The sequence below is a fragment of the Phoca vitulina genome, unplaced genomic scaffold (assembly GCF_004348235.1).
Source record: "Phoca vitulina isolate PV1807 unplaced genomic scaffold, GSC_HSeal_1.0 scaffold97, whole genome shotgun sequence".
NCBI classification, from domain to species: domain Eukaryota; kingdom Metazoa; phylum Chordata; class Mammalia; order Carnivora; family Phocidae; genus Phoca; species Phoca vitulina.
Genome location: NW_022589800.1, coordinates 511,467 through 534,064, shown reverse-complemented (window position 1 = coordinate 534,064; position 22,598 = coordinate 511,467). Strand labels below are relative to the sequence as shown.

At 42.5% G+C, this 22,598-nt stretch overlaps 1 protein-coding gene across 1 annotated transcript; it reads right to left on the bottom strand.

Annotated features, from left to right (window-relative positions):
- Positions 1 to 3,671: 3,671 nt before the first annotated feature.
- Positions 3,672 to 21,473, bottom strand: CD48 (CD48 molecule). The gene is made up of 4 exons (XM_032397235.1): positions 21,284 to 21,473; positions 9,041 to 9,340; positions 5,715 to 5,981; positions 3,672 to 4,005 (listed from the first exon to the last, which is right to left on the bottom strand). Exons 1-4 carry the CDS (start codon positions 21,363 to 21,365, stop codon positions 3,926 to 3,928), a joined length of 729 nt encoding a protein of 242 aa, XP_032253126.1. The 5' UTR covers positions 21,366 to 21,473; the 3' UTR covers positions 3,672 to 3,925.
- Between the last annotated feature and the right edge of the window lie 1,125 nt (positions 21,474 to 22,598).

The following is a 22,598-nucleotide window of genomic DNA, read 5'->3' as shown; positions in this document are numbered from 1 at the left end:
GCACATACTCTCCCTAGTGTCTATCACCCAGCCACCCCATCCCTCCCACCCCACCCCCCACTCTAGCAACCCTCAGTTTTTTTCCTGAGATTAAGAATTCCTCATATCAGTGAGGTCATATGATACATGTCTTTCTCTGTTTGACTTATTTCGCTCAGCATAATACCCTCCAGTTCCATCCACGTTGTTGCAAATGGCAAGATCTCATTCCTTTTGATGGCTGCATAATATTCCATTGTATATATATACCACATCTTCTTTATCCATTCATCTGTCGATGGGCATCTTGGCTCTTTCCACAGTTTGGCTATTGTGGACATTGCTGCTATAAACTCACCTTGATGCTATTTATGATTAAAGTGGGCCTCTTACAAAATGATCATTATGATACCTTCATTTCTGTAGAATATTTATTGTTTTAATGTCCATAATTACCCATTAGACTCCTCTCTCCTCTTATTCACATTCCTTCTCAGGATATGGAGAATGGAATACATTATCCTATCCTATGTTTTAGATGTTTGAAAGTAACGAACACATATCAGCCGCCCAGCATTCTGGCTCCAGGTCCTCAGCGCACGCACTGCAACCATCTTACCCGGAAAATGAGGTTTTGCTTCTATAACATTTGATGACCATGACTCTGTAGACAAGAATGTCATTCAAAAGTCCCATGCTCTGAATGGCCACAACTGTGAAGTAAGGAAAGCCCTATCTAAGCAAGAGATGACTAGTGCTTCATCCAGCCAAAGAGGTGGAAGTGGTTCTGGAAACTTTGGTGATGGTCATGGAGGTGGTTTTGGTGGGAATGACTTTGGTCATGGAGGGAACTTCAGTGGTAGACGTGGCTTTGGTGGCAGTGGAGATGGTGGTGGATCTGGTGCAGTGGGGATGGCTATAACAGATTTGGTAATGATGGAAGCAACTTTGGAGGTGGTGGAAGCTATAATGATTTTGGCAATTACAACGATCAATCCTCAAATTTTGGACCCATGAAAGGAGGAAATTTTGGAGGCAGAAGCTCTGGCCCCTATGGTGGTGGAGGCCAATACCTTGACAAACCACGAAACCAAGGTGGCTGTAGTGGTTCCAGCAGCAGCAGGAGCTACGGCAGTGGCAGAAGGTTTTCATTACTTCCAGGAAACAAAGCTTAGCAGGAGAGGAGAGCCAGAGAAGAGACAGGGAACCTACAGGTTACAACAGATTTGTGAACTCAGTCAAGCACAGTGGTGGCCGAGCCTAGCTGCTACAAAGAAGACGTGTTTTAGACAATACTCATGTGTATGGGCAAAAAACTCGAGGACTGTATTTGTGACTAATTGTGTAACAGGTTATTTTAGTTTCTGTTCTGTGGAACGTGTAAAGCATTCCAACAAAGGGTTTTAATGTAGTTTTTTTTTTTTTACCCATTGATTGCTAAACGTAATAGTCTGATCATGATGCTGAATAAATGTCTTTAAAAAAAAAAAGAAGTAAAATTAAAAAAGTTAAGTTAGTTTTTTGCATGATTTCTACTGTTCTAGCAAAAACAAAATGCATATGCATGTATAAGCTGCCAAATATGAATTGAGTAATTTCAATTATTTCACATACAAATTAAATATTCTCATATTTCATTCAAAACTAACATTGTACAATATAAACAATAAAATTCATAATAATAATTTAAATTTTAAATTTCCTTTACTTAGAACATTAAATAGCAATTTAAAAAATCATCCCAAGTACAGAAAGGCTGCGGAATAAAGGAAAAAACTTTATATTTTAGTACATTTAATGGCACTTTTTTCCTGCTTTTTGAACAAGGAGCCCCACATTTTCATTCTGCAGTAAGTCCAACAAACTATGTATCTGGCACTGGCTTGAGGGAAAGAGGCAGGGAATAGTTGGTGCCAGTGACCTGGGCTGTCAAAGGCAGTATTTGCCTCTGGTCTTCAAGTAACTGGATCCAATCAAAACATGATGCCTGGAGAGGTGTGCCTGTTCCTTAGCAGGCAAGGACTATGCTTATTTTTGAAATAAAGTGACATTTCTTTCCTCTTACTGCTTTCCCCCAGAAATACTCTTTGATTCCATTTGTGTGTGTGTGTGTGTGTGTGTATGTGCATGTCCCTTCAAAAAAACCTCTTCTGCCACGAAAAAGTGAGGGAAAAGGGAAGGATGCTGCATGTAGAAAAGAGACCTAGACAGTCCCATTGGAAGGTGCCAGCCGATCAGAGGTGAGACGGGGATGGAACCAAGGCTGGACTGAAGGGAATGGTGGGAGACTTAGGGAGTCCAGGCTATGTTGTGGTAACAAACAAAAGCCAAACTTTCCTAGGCATGTTCAGTGTAGACCAGGCAGCCGCCTGCCATGTGATGGCTTGGACCCAGGCCCTTTGCATTATGTGGCTCCACTTCTCAGAGTCCCTCACTTCCTGGCACATCAATTCCATCCATTTTCTATTGGCTAAAACCAGTCACATGGTCCCAACTAAATGGAAAGGGAGTTGAGAAAGGTAGCTTTTCTGTTGGCCCATGTATTAGTCAGGGTTCTCCAGAGAAACAGACCAATAAGAGCTACACACACACACACACACACACACACACACACACACACACAAAGATTTATTATAAGGAATTGGCTCATGCAATTATGGAGGCTGACAAGTCCCAAGGTCTGAGTCATCAGACTGGAGACTCAGGATTGGTGATGGCATCTGAAGGCAGGAAAAAAATCCAAATGTCCCAGGTCAAAAGCAGTCAGGCAGAAGGAATTCTTCCATATTTGTGGGAGGGAGAGCCTATTCACACCTTCACCTGATTGGGTGAGACCCACACACATTAGGGAGGATAATCTGCTTTACTCAGGCTACTGATTCAAATGTTAATCTTATCCAGAAAACCCTCCCAGACACACACAGAATAATGTTGGGCCCAACATATGGTCACCTCTGGGGCCCAGTCAAGTTGACATGTAAAATTAACCAGGACAGCCCAGGAGGAAAATGTGAGTTTGGTGAGCACACAGCATGTTCTGACACAGAGGAGGGCTGGATGGCGGAGAAGGCTGGTTTGATGTAGACGAAAAGTGATCTGTGGTGGGACACTTCCCTGAAGGGGGAACACATCCTTGAGTGGCCCTCTCAGCTCCAGGCCCATGAAAGCCTTGGAGGAGGGGAACACACAACAGAAATCCCAGGTGTTCTGTCAGTGCTGGGGCCTGGGGGCTCCTACCTTCCTGTAATGGAAGACCCTAGTGAGAATGTTTTGTTCATTTGATGGTTTTATTAGATCCCGTGACACAGGTAGGACTTGAAGAGTTGCCCACAAAGGGAGTGGTGGTGCTTGGCTCCCCAGGAAAGGCTTGGGAGGGACCCTTTTTATGTGGCAAAGCTGCATGCTCACTCCTGAGGGGTAAGCCTGACCCCATATTCCCAGGAAACCTAACGAGCACGCTCCTCAGAGAGGAGGCCAGAACTTGGGTGGGGCGGGGTGGGGGGGAGGCAAAGCTGGAAGGAACCCCACGAGATTTGGCATGGATGTGGGAGCAAGAGTCAGAGATAGCACAAATTAACTCCTCACACACAACAACCTGTAGGAGCCTATAGCCCCAGGCTCTTCCCCTTTGTATCCCGTTTGTCTGGGCCAGTGGAACAGACATTGTCTGACAGTTTGATGTTGATGGTCACATGGTTTATTTAAACAAGGAAACATTGCATAGTGTGATCATATCTTTTGGTGGGAAGAATATATGTGTATCTATGTATGTATGTTGGAAAATAACTAGGAGATATAAAATAAAATATTAACTGTAGTTTTTAAAGAGTTAATTTGAAAATCCTTGTAGATGTTTCAATAGCACACTTTCTACCATCCCATGTAGCCTGAGCTCCTGTCTTGGTTAACCACTCTTGGTTTCACTCTTGAGTTAGAAGAGCTTGTCTCAGGTCCATAGGAGGCCAGGAACAATGGGTACCATGACCATTAGCCATGTCGCAATCCAAGCTACTCCAGAGGATCTGGCTGAAAGAACAAGAAAACTCCAAATGCTTAGGTGTCTTGACTTTAGGGAAGGTAGGACTACTTCCCCTCTCAGTTTGTCCACCCCACATCCCATCTATACCAAGAGGGAAAAAGAGAAGGAAGGGGAAGACTGATAGGAAGGGAAAGGGAGAGAAGGAGTAAGAACAGAGGGGATGGAGGAGAGGACAGGAGAGGAAGCAGAAAATAAAAAGAAAAGGGAATGAGTGATACAGTAGGGAAGGGAAATTAGGGGTGCTTTTCTAGGATAATTTGGATGGCTGAAAAGTGACAAGATTGGCTTAGCCCTTCCAAAAAAGGGCCTTATTATTGTTTTCATCCTCATTGTAGATGAGCAGTCACCCTCATTTTATAAAGGATAGGGACTGTGTCTCTTTTCTGGATCTCAGGATATGGTGTTGATATGAAGGTGGTCTCATGGTCAGACACCCAACTGTCGCATAGGGTCTGTGGTAGCAGGAGAGACTAGAAGAGGCATGGCCAGTCAGGTGGGAAGAATAAAGAAGAGTGTACACATTCCATAGTCCTTGTGCAGGAACAGAGGTGAAGAAATCAGCACAGGTGGGAGGGTACATTAGGTCCCAGAAGACCGGGAAAGATCAGTGTCTCTGGGGGCCATGGTCCCTGATGACTGCCATGACAGGGAACTCAGGTAAATGTTGGCACCACAGATATGAGTTATTCTGGAAGGGTATGGATATGTATACTCGGGGATATGGTTTCAGGGGTGTAGAAAGTACAAGATCCAGAATGCTGGGGATAGTAATCTAAATTTATTGAGGGGTCCCCTAAACCCCTAGTGTCTCCAGAATTGAAGGAACTGGTTCTAATTTAAGTACCATTCACTGAAGACCTGTTGGGCACTGTTCTAGATAGGGTATCTTTACTGTCTCATTTAGTCCTCATAACAGCATGAGGTAAGGATTACCATTTTGTCTGTTATTTAAGAAGGATACAACTTGGAGAAGGACATGACTTAGAGAAGCTAAGTCACTTGCTTAGCTATTAAGTGACAATCCCAGGATTAACCCCAAGTACCTAACTCCAAAACCTATGAGCTTACTGCCCAATCCTGGCTATCCTACTACAGGACCTGTGTAAGCTTGATAGAGAGCCAGCAATGATGCTCAAGTGAGTGGGTCCTCCCAAGAGACAGAGAAATCTGAAACATGAAACCCAGAGTCTGTCTTTCTAAAAAGCAGAGTCTCTGCCTTAGGATAAGGCCCTCATTCTTGTTCACTACTTGTTCTTGCTTGTGCTCATCTACTTGGCCCTTCTTTCTTTTGCTGATTTAAGCTGTCTGCCAGAAACCCCTTCATGCACCTGTTCAACTGTGTCTGGTCTGCTGTCCCACTTGGGCTTTTCTCCTGCTCAACCCTGACAGCTCAGATTGTCCTACAATTACCCAGGCCTCAGATTCTAGGACCATGCATTGTTAGAGCAGGGTAGGAGTGCCAGCCAGCCCTTGCAGGTGAGGACAGTGAGCGCCACAAAAGCCAGATAAGCTTGCTGAGAGCTAGTGGCAGAGCCCAGGGTAGAAGCCAAGTCTCTCAGGTCTGACAGATGCCTATGGGGTCCTCCATCTGAGCAGGAGGCTGAATAGGATCCCCACACCTTTCTTCATTTCATGCAAAAGAAAACTAGTTACCCTAGCTCCCCCCCACCCCAGCTCCCTGGGGAGTATTTCTTACCTAGTTTACAAGGTAAGGTGAAATAGACAGTGTCATTCTTGCTGCTCACAGGATTGCTGGCTTGGCAGGTGTAAAACTTGGAGTAGTTTTGTGGCTCAACGGTGATTTCAAGGATAAAATTCTGGAGCCCTGTTGAAAAGGGCCCTGAGTCCCCATACCAAGCATAGTTTATGGACTGGTTTGGGATCATACATGACAGCTGCAGATGACAGGCATTGTTCACTTCCTGTGTCTTCCAGATTTTTATGTCAGGTTTAGGTACAGGATCTGAAGATGAGGAGGATGTTGTAAGATGAGACAATGGGTTTATGCATTTATGAGGCAATTATGCTTTGAGAGTTTAACCAATAAAATACAAAGGGAGCTAGGGAGGGGTGCTGAGTGCCGCAGAAAGTGGTGTCATGGAGAAGAGGCCCCTGCAGGGCGAGCCAGTGAGCAGCTTTGACCTCTGGAGGTTCAGACTGGAAGGGCTACTCCTTGGGGGTGAAGCTAAAATGGATCCAGGAGGGGGAGCCATGCACCCAGAAACAAAATGGGGTTAGGACTATCTGTGGGCCAGAAAGAGCAGCAAAAATCTCCTGGGGTCAGATTTAGTATCCCAACTGTCTGAGCTAGGTGAGGCTCCTTCTCCAGCACCAGCCCACAGTTGGCACCGTGGCCCACCTGTCCATCAAGAGCTCTTGGACACAGATTCAGCAAGAGTCCTGAGGTAGGAGGTACTACCCTGTACAAGGCAAAGCCCTCTCCCTGATTCTGGAAGAGCTACAGAGAAGAACCTCATGTAACCCCCAGCACACATTAGCGTGATGAATAGCATTGTGTCTGTTAACTTTGGTATCTCAGGGTTTAGCACAGCGCTTACCAGATAGAAATCTGTAAGTATCTGATGAAAGGATGGATGGATGGATGGATGGATGGATAGATGGATGGATGGGTGAGTGGATGGATAGATGGAGCAGAGATACAAAGGACAAAGCAGTAGCTTTGGAGTAAGACCAGCCTGGGTCTTGGAATTGGCTCTCATGGAGTGACAGTAACAAAATAATTAACCCCTTAAATCTTCTTCTCATGGGTAAACTGACTCTACCTCATAGCACAATGTTAGTGAGATAAAATGGCATTGTCCATTGGGAAGTACTTCTTGCAGGGCGCAAGTGTTCTATGCATGTCGGAGGTCACCTCATCATCACCGATGTTGTCCTGCCACCAGATGGGATGAAAGGTAATCCCAGCATCTGCTCTTTCCTTTGTCAGGGCCACTTTTTCTGAAACCCTCTGGGCCTTTTCATTCTGGCCATGGGTAAAACACCTACAGAATCAGTGCTGCTCTGGTGTCAAAGGATTAAACGTGCCAAGAATTGACCAGATCAGAGCTCGCCTCTGGCTGCAAGCGTGTGGTGGGCAATGGCAGTTTCCCCTGCCTGGCCTCCTGAACTCCAAACCCGTCTCCTATGTGAAACCCGCTGAGATTGCTGGACTTCCCCTGCATGCTTGAACTGAGCAATTTTCATACTATTTTTCGCCATTTCCTGTGGTCTAGCCTCTTGTCTTACATCTTCCACATTTCACACGGCGAGTAGCATGCACTGGGTGCTTTGTGGGTGGGGCTCGTTGAGCCAGCCAGGGTAGTCTGGCTCTAAGATGCCTCACTGGAGCTATCAGAAATTCTGGGGCTGTACTGAAGAACGAGCTTACAGCTAATCCCATCCTGAGGGTTTTATGTCCAGGCAGGTGTGCTTACGTCACACCAGCTTGTGGAATTTAAAATATTCAGGAATGTTGCAAGCTGATTGTGAAACCATTTGTAACTTGGAGTTGGCTGTGGTGGGAGCATTTACCACAGAAATTAGTAGATGATACAAAGTTGGGCTTTTCCTGACACCACTGTAAGAGACTTTGAATCTTTTCCTTTTTCCGGGACTTCCCGAATTTTCAGGCCATGTGACTTAGAGGAAGTACGTGAGAAGAAGCCTCCAGCCTCTTAGAACAGGGACCATTGAGCTGGTGGGTTGTAGAAGACACTCTTCATTTACACTGTTTTGGGGAAGAAAGATTACAGATATTTTCTGAATATTTTCTAGAGATCTTGTATTTGTATTTTTGGTAATCATCTGGTAGAAGGAAACTGCATGATAAAATGATTTGGTTTGGGAAAAACCCCTTGTTTTCATTTTTGATGTTTCACTCCCATTTTCTACTTTGATTCTCATAATATCCTAAAAGGAAGATATAATTATCTTCACAATATGAGGGCCCTGAGGCTCTCGGGTAGCCCCTGTCTTGGATGTTTGCCCCGCCCCTCTTCTCTAATTTTTGCCTACCTCAACACCACGGAGGCCTCCCCAGGAATCATGTTTCTGCCTTAAAAGCTGACACTTTGGGCCATAAATATTTTGATCAGGTACGCATACCTGAACCAAGTTGGCTTAATCAGTTTCTCTCTTTAAATTTCTCTTTAAATTCTGAGAATTTAAACCAAGAGTTACAAAAGTCTAGGCTTTGAGAGGTAAGTCATGTACATGGCAGGGATCAAAAGAGGCACAGTCCACAGATTCCTGAGGCTGCGAACTCTGGGCTGGCCTTGGTTCTCATTCTTCCTCTTGTTCAGCCCTTCCTAACTCTTCTCAGTTCCTTGAATTGCTTTAAAAAGTTCTAGTTTCTTTAATAGACTCTTTTTTTTTCTTTTGCTAAATTTACATCAAATTGGCTTCTGTTACTTGCCATCAAAACAAACTTACCAAATATGGACACAGAGACGTTAAGATCTTTCTCCAAGGTCACACAGCTAGGAAGTGAGCTAGCAACCAAGGTTTTTAACCCAGGTCTGTCTGATTCCAAGTATAATATCCTAGTCCTTATTCCACACATACCGGTTAGGCTGGAGCTATGAGTGGAAGTTTTTGTCCCATCCATTTTGAAAAATAAAAAACCCTCCTTTAACAGCTCCTGCCCCATCCTGTGTCTCTTATAACTTTTTCCTTAAGTCTGATGAAGTCTGTGTTCAGGTATATTATTAAGATGAGCTCAGAACTGATTTGGGTTGATCACAGGAGAGCATGAAGAGACTAGAGAGGAAATCATTTCTATGGTTTTCCCTTCCTTCACATTTCAGACACTAACATCAGAAGAACTTTTCAATGTCCCAAGGCTATCAGTTTGGGTTCTGCTGGCCCAGCCTCACTCCCCAGAGGAACTGGCTCCAGGAGAAATGAATGAAGCCTGTCCTGAGGTTTCTCTATCCTCCTCCCAGAGAGGGCCCCCATGTGCCCTAGGAAACCTCCCCAGTGGTCCATCCAGGGCCCTAGATTGGGACTCCCCAAACTCACCATGTACCTCCAGTGAGATATGCCACTCCTTCTCTCTCCCATACTCCTCCAACACCCTGAGGATGTAGGTGCTGCTGTCCTCTTTCTGGACATTATAGATGCACAGTGCATGGTTTTGATTAAGTCGGACCCTCTCCTTAAACTTAGAATTGAAGAAGCTAGTCCTTTTGGACTCCCATTCTAGAATCTTCTGATCAGCGGTGTAAAGCCAGGTGAGTTGAGTGTAGTTAGCAGGCAAACTGGAGATTTGCAGACTCACATTGCTGCCTGAGATGGCGGTCACTGGATGTTCCGAATGACCTGTCATGAGAGTGAGAGCCATCTTAGAGAGGGCAGAGGGGCCCAGCAGCCAAAGCTTTCACCTGTACTGGTGGGACAGGGAAGAGAGAAGAGGTTTCTGCTTGGAAACAGTAAGTGTGGTCTTCACCAGAGGGTCTGGCCTCTGATCAGGAATTCAGTAAAAGTTGGAGCTTGAGGGTGGGTAAGGGGGTAGGGCATGTTGCTGATAATCCTTTTAGTTCTGCCCCAGAAGATAAAGACAAAGGACACTGACGCTGGCCCTGACAGTCTCCCTTGCTCTCATGCCAGTAGATTTTCAAATAAAATGATGACAAGTCACATCCCCTCTCTGGGCTTGTGTTCCTTATTGCTTCGATTTACTTCTCTAGCAGTAGGCAGGAAGTAGAGAAGAAACAAAGTTTGAAGTGAATGGAAGCCAGAGTTATTCAGTAGCAAAGTATTATAGAAGCATGAAGGCATTTCATGAATAAAAATAGTATGCTATTTTTCTGGCATTCGTAATTTTTGTGCTATTTCTCAGCTTTTTAAAACTTGTGATACATTGGGGTTTCTTTTCTCATTCTAACTAAATTCACTTTTGTTCCTATTTGTGTTTGCTGTTCTGTTCTTTTTTCATGAGGGTGCCCAAACCTTGTCTGGTTAAGGCAAAGAAAAGATGACAGCAAGGAAGATGCAAGATGAAGGGAGGTGTGTTGACCCTTTGTGGAGGGAGAAGAACAAAGGAGGTGGATATAGTTAGGTATCTATATATAGGCTAAGAAAGAACAGTAGAAAGAAGCTACCTGTAGAGGAAAAAGGAAATACGACCTATATTATTCTGGCCTCATCTACTGTCACACAAAATCTCAGTAATATTGTTCAATATCATATATACATCCAGCTGTTCACTTTCCACAAATCTATCATTTCCAAAAGTATTCTCTTCGACTAATAAGAGATTGAAAATGAATAAAAAAAAGATTGAAAATGCCTGTGTCCCCAGGGCTTTCAAGTTTCTATTTATTAATCCTTCCCACCATCCATCTCTGCCTTCAACACTTTATTGAGCACTTATCCTGCGCCTAGTCATATGCAGACATACTTGGGCATTCATTGTCACAGTGCTTCTGATTGGTCCACTCCACACATTGTCATCTCTGTGACGTAACCAGTTCAGTGTCAGTAACAGTATTTGAACAAGCCCATGTGCCTGGCACTGCATGAAGCTCTAGCGTCAGCAGTACAGATGGAAGCTCTAGCCTCGTAGAGCATGCCGTCCAGCAGGACATTCTCTTCAGGGTTTTAAAACCACCGGACATATATACTAGATGTGTTCTCATTCTGTTACTTGTTTCCATGTGAATTAATAGAAGTAGTGACAATAGACAGCCTAGATCAGTGTTTTCCAACCTTGGCACTATTGACATTTTAGGCCAGGTAAGTCTCTGTTGTGGGAGCTGTCCTCGTGCATTATAGGATGTTCAGCAGCATTCCTGGCCTCTGCCCACTAGAGACCAGTAGCATTTCTCCAGATGTGACAATCAAAATGTCTCCAGATATCGCAAATGTCCCACCCCCACTCTGGGTGAGAACTACTGGCCTAAGTCATCCTTGGCAGACTCTCCAGTAAGTTCCAGACATATGCTCAGGAAGACAGCACAACTTACAGTTAACCCCCTTTTATTTCTCAGTAAGAAGTGATGGCCAACCACCAGAATGACCTTTTAGGAATCATACACATCGGTAGTGAAGAAGAGAGGAAGGAAAGATACAACGTCCTGTGCACGTCTATATCCTAGCAATCATGTTATATTGAAATGATCTGTTTAATGTCTACTACCTGCTTCTATCACCAGACTATAAGATTCCTAAAGACAACAAATGAGTCTTATGAGTCTAATTCATTTTCCATTATAGTGTGATGAAATCAGACTGCCTTGGTTCAAATCCTGGCTCTACCACTTGCTAGCTATGTAACCTTGAGCATGTTATCAAACCTCTCTGTCTTTGTTTTGGTTATTATCTCATAAAGTTTGTAATGGTTAAGTTTATGTGTCAACTTGACTGGGCTAAGGGATACCCAGATAGCTGGTACATTATTTCTGGATGTGTCTGTGAGGGTGTTTCTGGAAGAGATTAGCATTTGAATTGGTAAACAGAGTAAAGATGATCACCTTACCAATGCGGTAGGCACCATAACCCAAAAAGAACAAAAAAGCAGAGGAAGGGCAGATTTACTCTTTGCTTGAGCTGGGACATCCATCTTCTCCTACCCTTGGACATTACTGTTCCTGGTTCTTGGGCCTTGGACTTGGATAGGGACTTACACTATTGGGTCTCCTGGTTCTTGGGCCTGTGGATTTGGACTGGAACTCCACCACTGGCTTTCCTGTGCCACCAGCTTGTAGATGTCAGGTTGTGGGACTTCTCCATATAGAGAAGTACACAATATGGGTTATGCTTCCATAATTGCATGAGACAATCCTTCATAATAAACCTCTTTCTATATATTTATATATAGACTATTTGCTCTGTTTCTCTGAAGAACTCTGACTAATACAGAGTTACATTAATAAAATGTTTAGAATACAACTTAATACAAATAATCAATTAATACAAATAAAGTGCTTAGAACAATACTTGGAAGATTAGTAAGCATTCAATAAAGGTCATGTATTGTTTTATTATTATTACCTACATTATTTTTTGTATCCATAACACCGAGTACTATGTCTAAGTTATTAAGATGTTTAACAACTGCCTGTTGAACTTATTTTATTATACCAAAACAGTGGTAAAATAAGGACTAGACTAATGATACATTTTTTAGAAATGGATGTTCATATGTGAATCTGAAAGATTGAAGAATGTGAAAGAAGGGGCCTAAAATCCAAAAAAATTGTATCAGCTCCTCAATCAGCTTTCACTTGTATCCTAACGGTCTAAAAATGAAAGGTGTCAGCATGCATAAGAGGTAACACAAAACCAGGTCACTGGCCTAGGACATGTGCTGGGACCTCTATCAGAACAGACAAGTTCCCTAAAACTTCCTTGGGGAGGGAGAAAGAAGGATGCATCCAATGAGAAAGAATGAAGAATACACAGCACATAGACTCAAGTTAAGATCCAGGCCCAGTTATACCTTGCATCCTTTCTCCTTGTGAGAATGGAATCTGCTTTATAAGGACAAAGAGATCATGTTTGGCAAGGGTATTCCCAAAAGGCTCAAAAGAACTTCAAAATTTAGTGTGAGGGATAGGGAGAAACCATAGCAGACACATAGTCACTAATTTTGTAAGCTTCTCAAAGATAAAGACAATATCTTGCTCAATTTTGAATCTCCACAATACTCGGTTGATATTTAGTATTTAGTAGACAATGAATAAATGGATGACAGTGATAAAATGTATACAGAAGTGCTCCCAGTCTTCTTCTTTCATGACCTCCTGCTAGTCAAAAATATTTTTCGTATTTTTACTTTCCACTCAGCTTCTCCCTCTTGTTTACTTCCTAAGACCAGTTTGGACTGATGAGCAGGGAGGAAAGGAAGAGATAAGCAAATACCAAGGCCACCCAAGCCAGTTTAGGAAATAGGGGTGCTAGTGCATTGGGGCTCAAAAGAGTAAGACTGTCTGGGCAGCAGATGGATGGGATGGTCTGAGAAGACTGAAGAGGACAGGAAAGGTGGGTGTAGGAAATGTTACTGTAGTTTATAAATTGGATTTCCTTTAACATCTTTTGAGAGACTGTAAGTAGAAATTTGAGTTACTAGTTAGTTACTTATGACCAATGAATTGTGTTTCTTAAATATGAAAATATGCCCAAATTGGGCCAGTGGATCCCTGTCTTATGGCTGGATCCTGATAATCAATAATAAATGAATAAAAGATGATTATTTTTTTTAATTTTTTTATTATGTTATGTTAATCACCATACATTACATCATTAGTTTTTAATGTAGTGTTCCATGATTCATTGTTTGCATATAACACCCAGTGCTCCATGCAGAATGTGCCCTCTTTAATACCCATCACCAGGCTAACCCATCCGCCCACCCAAGATGACTATTATGACAAAGAAAGCAGAGGAGCAGTGGAAGAGGTGCCCAGGAATTCTCAAAAAAAAAAAAAACCCAACAACATAAAAATGTGTTGAATATGGCATTCAAGTTTTCAGATATCGAAAGTCAATGCAAAGCAGCTAAAAGAAACCTTGAAATATCGATCCAGCAGCCTCAGAAGGGCTGAGATCACGCTTGAAAACAGAAAATGGAACAGTGAATTTTGTTTTGAAATATCTAATGAAAGGGTGGCCTGGAAAAGCAACATGAACCTGAAGATGGAAGCAGTAGAAAGAACGCTTGACTGACCATTTAAAAAGGGATATAAGATATTCTAGTCTTCTGAAAGAATTCTATAATTCCTTCACAAGTTAAAGAAGAAATATGGATTAACTTTACAAATACAGATTGCAAAATTAATGCAGAAATGGAGTAATACAATTTGGGGTATCAAGATGGTGGTTTAATCTGCTAAGTGTCTACTAAATTCAGATAAATTAATATCTTTCTTATCTATAATATATTTATGTGGGGGTGATCTTTAATTTTAAATTGACAAAATCTTGATTTGCCTTCCTAACAATTGCATATGTTCAAAGGCAGAGGAAGTAACTGTAAAGAAAGTTAGGAAGCATCGTAGGAAGAAGTATTTGGTTATGTGTCTGGATGCGTAGGATAAAGTAACTGTGTTTACGTGCAGTTTACAATAAAAAATGAAGCAGCTCTTTCCTGTGCCTACCCATGTTTCCTGTCTGTAGAAAAGAAAAACTAAAATGGGGAAGGAGGGAACAAGATCAAAGAAAGTGATCATTTCATACCAAAGAGTCTACCCAGGAAAGTGAAAGAGGTCCTAAAGAAGAAGTTCTCATCACTCTAAAATCAAGTCACATGGCTTCTAGTAAAACTATTAAGGAAGAAATGGCGTGAGTTTTAAAGATACTAATATGGAGTTACCAAGAGTTCTCTGATGAGATCAACCATTTAACTAACTTGTATAACCTTTTAGGGAAGTAATATTTAAAACTGAAGTATAATTGACATACAACATTATATTAGTTTCAGGTGTACACCATAATAATTCAACATTTGTATACATTGTAAAATGGTCACCACCATAAATCTAGTTTGATGACTTTCTGTAGTGTTGTGCTTAGATTCCCTTCTCACTATCTTTTGTGGATCTATTATAGATTTTTGCTTTGTGGTTAACCATGAGGCTCACATATGTCATATGTTATATATATATATATATATATATATAAAACAGTCTACTCTAAGTGGCTAGCAAGTTAAGTTTGAATGCATTCTAAGACCCTGCATTTTTACTCCCCTTTACCACATTTTATGTTGTTGCTGTCACATTCTACATCTTTTTATTTTGTGCATCCTTAACTGATTATTGCAGTTACAGTTATTTTTTACTACTTTTCTCTTTTAACCTTCATATTAACTTTGTAAGTGATTATTCCACTACCTTTACTATATATCTACCTTTACCAGTGAGACTTTTACTTTCATATGTTTTCTTCAGCTTAAAGAAGTCCCTTTAACATTTCTTTTAGGGCTGCTTTAGTAGAGGTGTATTCCTTTAGCTTTTGCTTATTGGAAAACTCTTTATCTCTCCTTCAATTCTGAATGGTAATCTTGCCGGGTAGAGTATTCTTGGTTGGAGGTTTCTTTCTTTCAGCACTTTGATTATATTATGACACTCCCTCCTGGCATGCAAAGTTTCCACTGAGAAATCTGCTGATAGCCTTATGGGTGTTCCCTTGTATGCAACTAGTTTTTTTTTCTTCCTGTGTTTAGGATTTTCTCTTTACCTTTAACTTTTGACATTTTAATGTCTTGTTGTGGGTCTTTCTATGTTTATCTTATTTGGAAATCTCTGGAATTCCTGGATCTGATGTCTGTTTCCTTCCCCAGGTTAGAAAAGTTTTCAGTCATTATTTCTTCAAATAAGTGTTCTGCCCCTTTCTCTCTCTCTTCTCCTACTAGAAGCCCTATGATGCAAATATTATTCCACTTGATGTTGTTCCATGGGTCCCTTAAGCTATCTTCACTTTTTAAAATTTTTTTTTCTTTTTGCTGCTCTGCTTATGTGAGTTCCACTGTCTTGTTTTCCAGCTCACCAATTATTTCTTCTGCATCATCTAGCCTGCTATTGAACCCCTTTAGTGCATTTTTTCAGTTCAGTTGTCACATTCTTCAGTTCTGTGACTTCTGTGTTGGGTACTTCCTCATATTTTCTCTTTGTTGAAGTTCTCACTGTGTTCATCCATTCTTTTCCTGAGTTCAGTGAGCATCTTTATGGCCATTCTTTGAACTCTTTATCAGGTTATTTATCTCTGTTTTATTAAGGTTTTTTTCTGGGATTTTGTCTTGTTCTTTCATTTGGAATATATTCCTCTGTTTCCTCATTTTGCTTTACTTTCTGTGTTTGTTTCTATGTGTCAGGCAAAACAACTACCTCTCTCACTATTGAAGTGGTGGCCTCTGTAGGTGATGAATCTTATTATTTAACTCTGCCCTAGTTCTTGGTTGTCTCTTGCACTGTCTCTGATTACTTCAAACCCATGGGCCCAGAAACACAATCCCCCTGAACTGTCAAAGAGGGTGTCAAGGGGCATCCCTTATGTGAGCTGTGTGTGCCTGTTGGCTTGGAGGGATTATGGAAGGTGGGAAGGGAGCAGGACACTAGCCCGCTGAGGAAGTTGCGTGAGAGGGGAGAGCTGCATTAGCAGCACAACAGAGCAGGTGCTAGCAGGTTACAGTGAGTGCAAAAATGGCACCCAACAGCACTAGCAAGCTAGAGACAGAACATAAAAATGACCAGCACCTCCATTCCTGGATAGAATCCCAACAAGCTTTTGTCCTTGGGGAAGACCCTTTACAATCAGCAAATTAATCTCCTTCACATATGATACAGGCTCTTTTCAAACTGTGTTTCTGTGCTGAGTCATAAAATGAGTGAATCTGCATGTGAGCCTTTCAAGAGTGGAATCTCCATTCCCTACAGTCCTACGGTTCTCCTGGATATAAGCTCCATTGGTTTTCAAAGCTAAATATTTGGGGGAGAGCTTGTACCTCCAGTGCAGGTCCCAAAGGTTGGGGTGCCTGATATAGGGCAAAAAACCCTTGTTTCTCAAAGAGGAGTTCTATATTTGTGGGAACCCTTCCCAATGGTGGGTTGCCATGCCAAGGATGGGATTTTGGTGATACTGCTTCTCTGCCTCTCCTAATCATCTTGATGTGGCTCTTTTATCCTTTGTTGTAGAGTAGCTGTTCAGCTAGTTCTCAGGTTCTTTTCGGAGAGAATTGTACTGTATGTAGTCTTGGATTTGTGTCCATGGAAGGAGATGAGTTCAAGATCTTACTATGCTACCATCTTAAACTGCCTCATATCTTAAGGAAATAATTTGGCAATGGATACCAGGACCCCAGATTTTGTCATGGGTGGCAAGAGTATTATTTCCTGAGATGGGAAGACTAATGAGTTTACTAGGCCAGATTGCAATGGGTCAAGAACTCAATGGAAGGCGAGGGAGAGGAGACAACAAAAGTAAACTATTCCAAGACATTTCAGTGTGAATGGGAAGGAAACTGATAGGGCATTGTGTAGAGGGACATGGAAGGTAAAAAGAGGTTTTTGGTTTTATTTTTTAGTTTTATTTAAGAAGGAAAAAAACAAGTTATGATAGGTCAAGGGAAGGAGCCAGTGGAGAAGGAGACATGGAAGAGAAAGAAGGTGACCAATGGCATTGGGCTAGAGGGGGTTTAGAGCAGAGTTAATGGCCCAGGTCTTGCCTGAAAGGGGAGATATTTCATGCTTTGAGGGAAAAGAGAAGGAGGACAAGACTGTTGGGGATGTAGAGAAGTTTGTAGTTTAGAGGTGGTAGGCAACAAGTTGAGAGGTTTTCTGCCTAATGATCTCCAGTCCCCATTTTTTCAGTGAAATAGGAGGCAAAATCTTTGCTGAGATCCCAGCTTGACTGAAACAATGATTCACAACTTCCTCCTTCCCTCCCTTTTTCCTTCCCTCCATCTATCGATCCATCCATAAACACATACATATGTACATCAATTTATTCATTTATTCACTCTTCTAAAAAATGTAGAATAGACACTTACTATGGACTAGGCTCTGTGGTAGGCACCATGCATAGAATGAAAGAGACATAGCTCCTTACCTTAGGGAGCTTCCATTCTAGTGGATACAGACAATTAATCATAGGATTCCACTATTGGTGATAAGTGTTAGCATAAGGAAAATATGGAATACTAAGGGAGCACATCACTTGAATTTAGGGGTCAGGAGTGGCTTCCATAGAAAGTGTGAGTAGGAATGAGTTTAAGTAGAAATTAGCCAGGGAAAGATGAGGACTAGGAGTAAGCAATGTTCCAACTAGAGGAGAAGAAAAGTATCAAGTGTTCAGAGACCCACAAAAACAAGATCCATTTAAGGAAGTGGAAGTAGTGCAGTTGATTAGAACATCACCTGGAGGAAGGTAGGAAGAGGCCATATTATCTAGTGCAAGCTTATGCTCAGTGTCTGTTGTAACTCTCTTTCACTATGGTGACCACTGATGAGTTTTGGTTTTTTTTTAAGATTTTATTGATTTGTCAGAGAGCACAAGAAGGGGGAGTGGCAGGCAGAGGGAGAGGGAGAAGCAGGCTCCCCGCCAAGCAAGGAGTCCGACGTGGGACTCGATCCCAGGACTCCAGGATTGTAACCTGAGCCAAAGGCAGACACCCAACTGACTGAGGCACCCAGGTGTTCCCACTGATGAGTTTTTAAAAGAAGAGTAAAATAAACAGATAATCATTTTAGAAAATTTATACCAATGGCAGTATGGTAAATACTAGACAGAGAGAAGAATTGCATTTTTTTTTAAAAAAGAGCTTTTAAGCAGGATTACTACAATTATTATTGTAGTAGTTGGATGCGAGAAAATGATGTCTTGATTTAGAATAAGTGGTTTATCTGCCAGCAGAGGTGGATGGAATTAGATATATTTCAGAGACTTTTTGAAGGTATAATTAATAGGACTTACTCATTGGATATGACAGGCAAGGAAAAGAGATGAGGTGAAGATGGCTTCCAGAATTCTGGCTTCAGTAATTGGACATAGAGATGTCATTTATTGAGAAATCAAACAGCAGAGGAACAGCAGATTATAAAAATGTTTTTTAAATCTGCAAATTTCTGACACTCCTTCCATCGAGAGGTGGTTATCTACGTCCCCTCCCCTTGTTGATGGCCTCAATGAGTAGGAGACCGCAGAAGTATGACTCACAAAGTGAGGTTAGAAAAGACCATGTGGCGTTTGCCTACTTCTCTCAGGATACTCACCCTGGAAGGTTTGGCCGCCATGTGAGAAGATCAGACACACAGCTATTGTAGTATTACTCAGCCTAGGCACCAGCCACATGAGTGAAGAAGCCTCAAAGATGACCCCAAGCCCCAACATGATCTGGCTACACACACATGAGCTATCCCAGGGTGCTGAGCACAGTCCACCCCCTCATTCGTGCACAAAATATGTGATTATTATTTTAAGCTGCAGAGTTGTGGTGGCTTATTACACAGCAATAGATAGCCAGAACAAAGATGATGAATTAAATTTGGGGCATATGTTTGGAGAATCTGGAGATGTTTAAAAAGCAGTTAAAAATTCAGATCTGTGGGTAAAGAGAGAGCTTTGGGCTCTGAAGTTTACTTATGTCCTTCCCAGGCTCTTATCTGTCTCAGATTGTGTGTGTCACATTTGCAAAGCAATTCCACATTCTTCATTTGATTTGATCTTAATAATAACCCTTTGAAAAAATGGGAAGCATATTATTATACCCATTATAGAGTTGAGAAAGCTTTTATGATTTATAGAAAATCCTGTGGCCTGGAACTCAGATAAAACAAAGGTCTTCTGATTCCCAGCACATGCTGCTTCCACTGCACTCTGCTAAGTGCTATGAGCAGATGAGGAAGATGCCCAGTAGTGAAGGGTACCTGAAATCAGAGAGCTGAGAGACTCAAGCCTGAGGAGGGATGAAAGAGGAGATTTAAAAATGCTTCTCAAATTTTTCCACCAAAGTATCCCTTACCAGGGAGGAGAGAACTACTATGTCCCCAGGAAGATCTAGACATAGAGCCCAAAAGAAAGTTCTTTGAAGTCATTCATTCATATATTTAACAATTATTTATTGAGCCCCGGCTATGTTCCAGGCACTCTGCTGGGGTTTAGCCCAGTACATGGTCTCTGTCCTCATGTCCTCTCAAGGAGACAAACAACCAAACAAGCAATTCACCAATCATAATCTGGAGGCTTACAGGAGGAAGTCACATAAAAATGGCAGCCTACAGGAGGGGCAGAGGGAGAGGACGGTGCAGTGAATCCTGGGCAGAAAACCTAGCCATAACAGAGAAAGCACCTCCTTCAAGGCAAACAGCAAAGTTAAATGTAAATGGATATATTGGGCACCTGGGTGGCTCAGTCGTTAAGCGTCTGCCTTCGGCTCAGGTCATGATCCCGGGGTCCCGGGATCGAGTCCCACATCGGGCTCCCTGCTCGGCGGGAAGCCTGCTTCTCCCTCTCCCACTCCCCCTGCTTGTGTTCCTGCTCTCGCTATCTCTCTCTCTGTCAAATAAATAAAATCTTTAAAAAAAAAAAAATGTAAATGGATATGATTAATAGGGGGAAAGTCAAAAACTAGGAATAAGAGGACCATCTGTGGGCATAATCCATGCAGGAAGAGATTTAGACACATTGCCCTTGCGTCTAGAGAAAGTCCTGAAATATTCCAGTTCTCTTAGCAGCACTATCTTTCCCAAAGTTGGATTAATATTTCATATCAGCCCCCACTCGCAAAGCCATATCAGTGTTCTGAGTTGAGTCAGCCCCACAGAGCCCACACAGCTATGAATGCCCTGAAGACATCGTGTGTCTAGATGTATACAGTCATCAACCAAATCCAAAGTACTGCCATCCTGAGAGGTCCTGCAGGAGTGGTCAACAGGGCATGACTGAGCATGATTGTCTCCTCTCCCTAAAAGCTACACCGTAATTTTCTGATGCTGTGTTGGTTCCCTGTGCTTCTTCATTTTTACTCTTTTTTTTTTCCATAGTGTGAGCACTAAAGCCTTTGACATGGAAAAAACCTCAGTATCTCTTAGAGGGAATAGTGAGAAAGGCAACAGCTTAACTCCCACTTCTCAGCTGACCTGAAAAGAAAGGTACTGGAAGGTGAACAGCTGTAACAGAAAGGAGCGTTAACTCAGTCCCTGGGTACATCAGGGGGACAAGAACAGCCCATGGCAGAGGAATGACCCTTAACTCTTAACAACTAGACACTGGGGGCTCCTTCGATACTGAAGCACCTCAGGCCTCTGCTCAGACCCTCACTCAGAGACCCTAGAGAGAGCAATCCTCTCCGAGTTTCCTTTCCTTCAATTTAGATCTCTCTTTGGGACCATGACAACATCATTTACCTTTGTTCAGGACACAAACCCTTGCATAGACAGAGGCCTCGAGAATGACTCAGGGAGCACAGTGTACAGAGCAGAAAATGTGGCAGCAGTCAATGGGCAGCTTCCTCTTACCCAAAATGCAAAACAAAACAAAACACAACATCTTCCCAGACCACAAAGCATGGAACAAAATCTGAGGGGCCTCCTTCCCCGTCTCCCTGAGGTCCTGTTTTTGTCATGATCCCTTGGGAAAAGAGAGGGGATGATTCTCTAAGGCTCAAGAAGGTTCCCCAACTCGCCACAGCCCTCCTACCAGCATAGAAGTATCTTTTGCCTGGAGACCACACTCCACTTTCAGGACGAAGCCCCACCCCATATCCCCTTTCCCATCTCACCCAGGCCTTCAATGCACAATCACATGCACACAACTTGTGTAAAGTACCTTGAATGCTGGTTGCCAGGAACAAATGAGGCAGCATTAGAAGTTCCAGAGCCAGACACCACTCCCACCTTTGGGAGCACATGTTACTTCCCAGGAACGCTAGAGACAGGCCAGAACCAGGCTAGAAAGGGACTAAGGGCTCCAGAGCCCTTGAAATCGTGGCCCAAGGTTAGAGAAACACTCGCTGACCTTTTCGACACTCAGCAACTCATGGGTGGAGCCTGGAGACCAAAAACAGGAAGCCTCCATATCTGAGAGCACTACGGAAGCAAAATGAAATTAACTATTCTGTTTGAATGTGCAGTTGGTTCTGTTTTCTGGAGAGAGGATCCATAGCTTCTGTTGGATTCTCAGAGGGGTCAGTGCTCAGAAAAGATTAAAGTCCAAAAAAAAAGAAAAGACTAAAGTCTCCTGATAGAGAATATCTGGCTTTGGTTTCCCAGGCATGAGTCACCCTGATTAATCCAGAAGTTAAAATTAGTAGGTACTCACCAAGACTGCAGGGGATTTCTGGCCTGAGCCAACCCTAAGTCATGAGAGGAATAGGTGATATGTAAGTGTCATTCAGAGCAGAAAATGTAGGAAATCAGATCTCCCATGCCCTAAGCCCCACCCTCAGGCTCCTCCTTTATGATAAAGTCACTGCTTGTACCCTTACATTGGCCTATCTACTGAACATTAGTAGAAAAAGCAAGATTACTTGGCCCAAATGAATGGATTTCCCAGCCTTGTGGTCTAAGAAATTTCGGACCCATCCCTCCTGAATATAAATGAATTATTTGCCCACCTAGGGCACTTTGGGGACCCATAAGGCAAGCCACAGTCCCTGATACAGGATATTTGTAGCTATTTCTGAATTGGAGACACTCCTGATTCAACATAGAGGAGCCCAGTAAAAACACTGCTCTCCTCAATCTGTGAACTCCTACGATAGAAGTAGTTACCCTTCCCCAAAGGAGCAGCATGGGGAAACTGAGTCAGCCCAATGCCTTAAATTGCACATGACACCCCATTCACTTGAACACATGGGAACCCTGTGAGGCGAGAAGGGCAGGCATTATTGCCTGCACTTTATAACGAAATCTGAGTCAGACCAACGTTCAGCTCCAATCCACCCCAATCTTCAACTCCTCCCCCCGTGTGGGCTACCGTAAATCTTTGCACTAGAAGAGAACGTAAGACAGGAGTAGAATGAGCTAAGTTGAAATGGAGTTAGCTAGGGATGATTTTAAAGACAAATAAGAAAACTTAGCTAGGGAAGATTTTAAAGAAAATTATAAAAATTATTTTAAAGAACATTTTAAAGAAAATGGAG

Bases quoted from the DNA above. Each gene is read 5' to 3' on its own strand.
- CD48 (XM_032397235.1), bottom strand. From the start codon at position 21,365: ATGTGCTCCCAAAGGTGGGAGTGGTGTCTGGCTCTGGAACTTCTAATG. The intron at 9,341-21,283 runs GTACTTTACACA...CTCTCATGACAG, and splicing joins CCTGGCAACCAGCATTCAAG to GTCATTCGGAACATCCAGTG. The intron at 5,982-9,040 runs GTGAGTTTGGGG...CCTCATCTTCAG, and splicing joins TATCTCACTGGAGGTACATG to ATCCTGTACCTAAACCTGAC.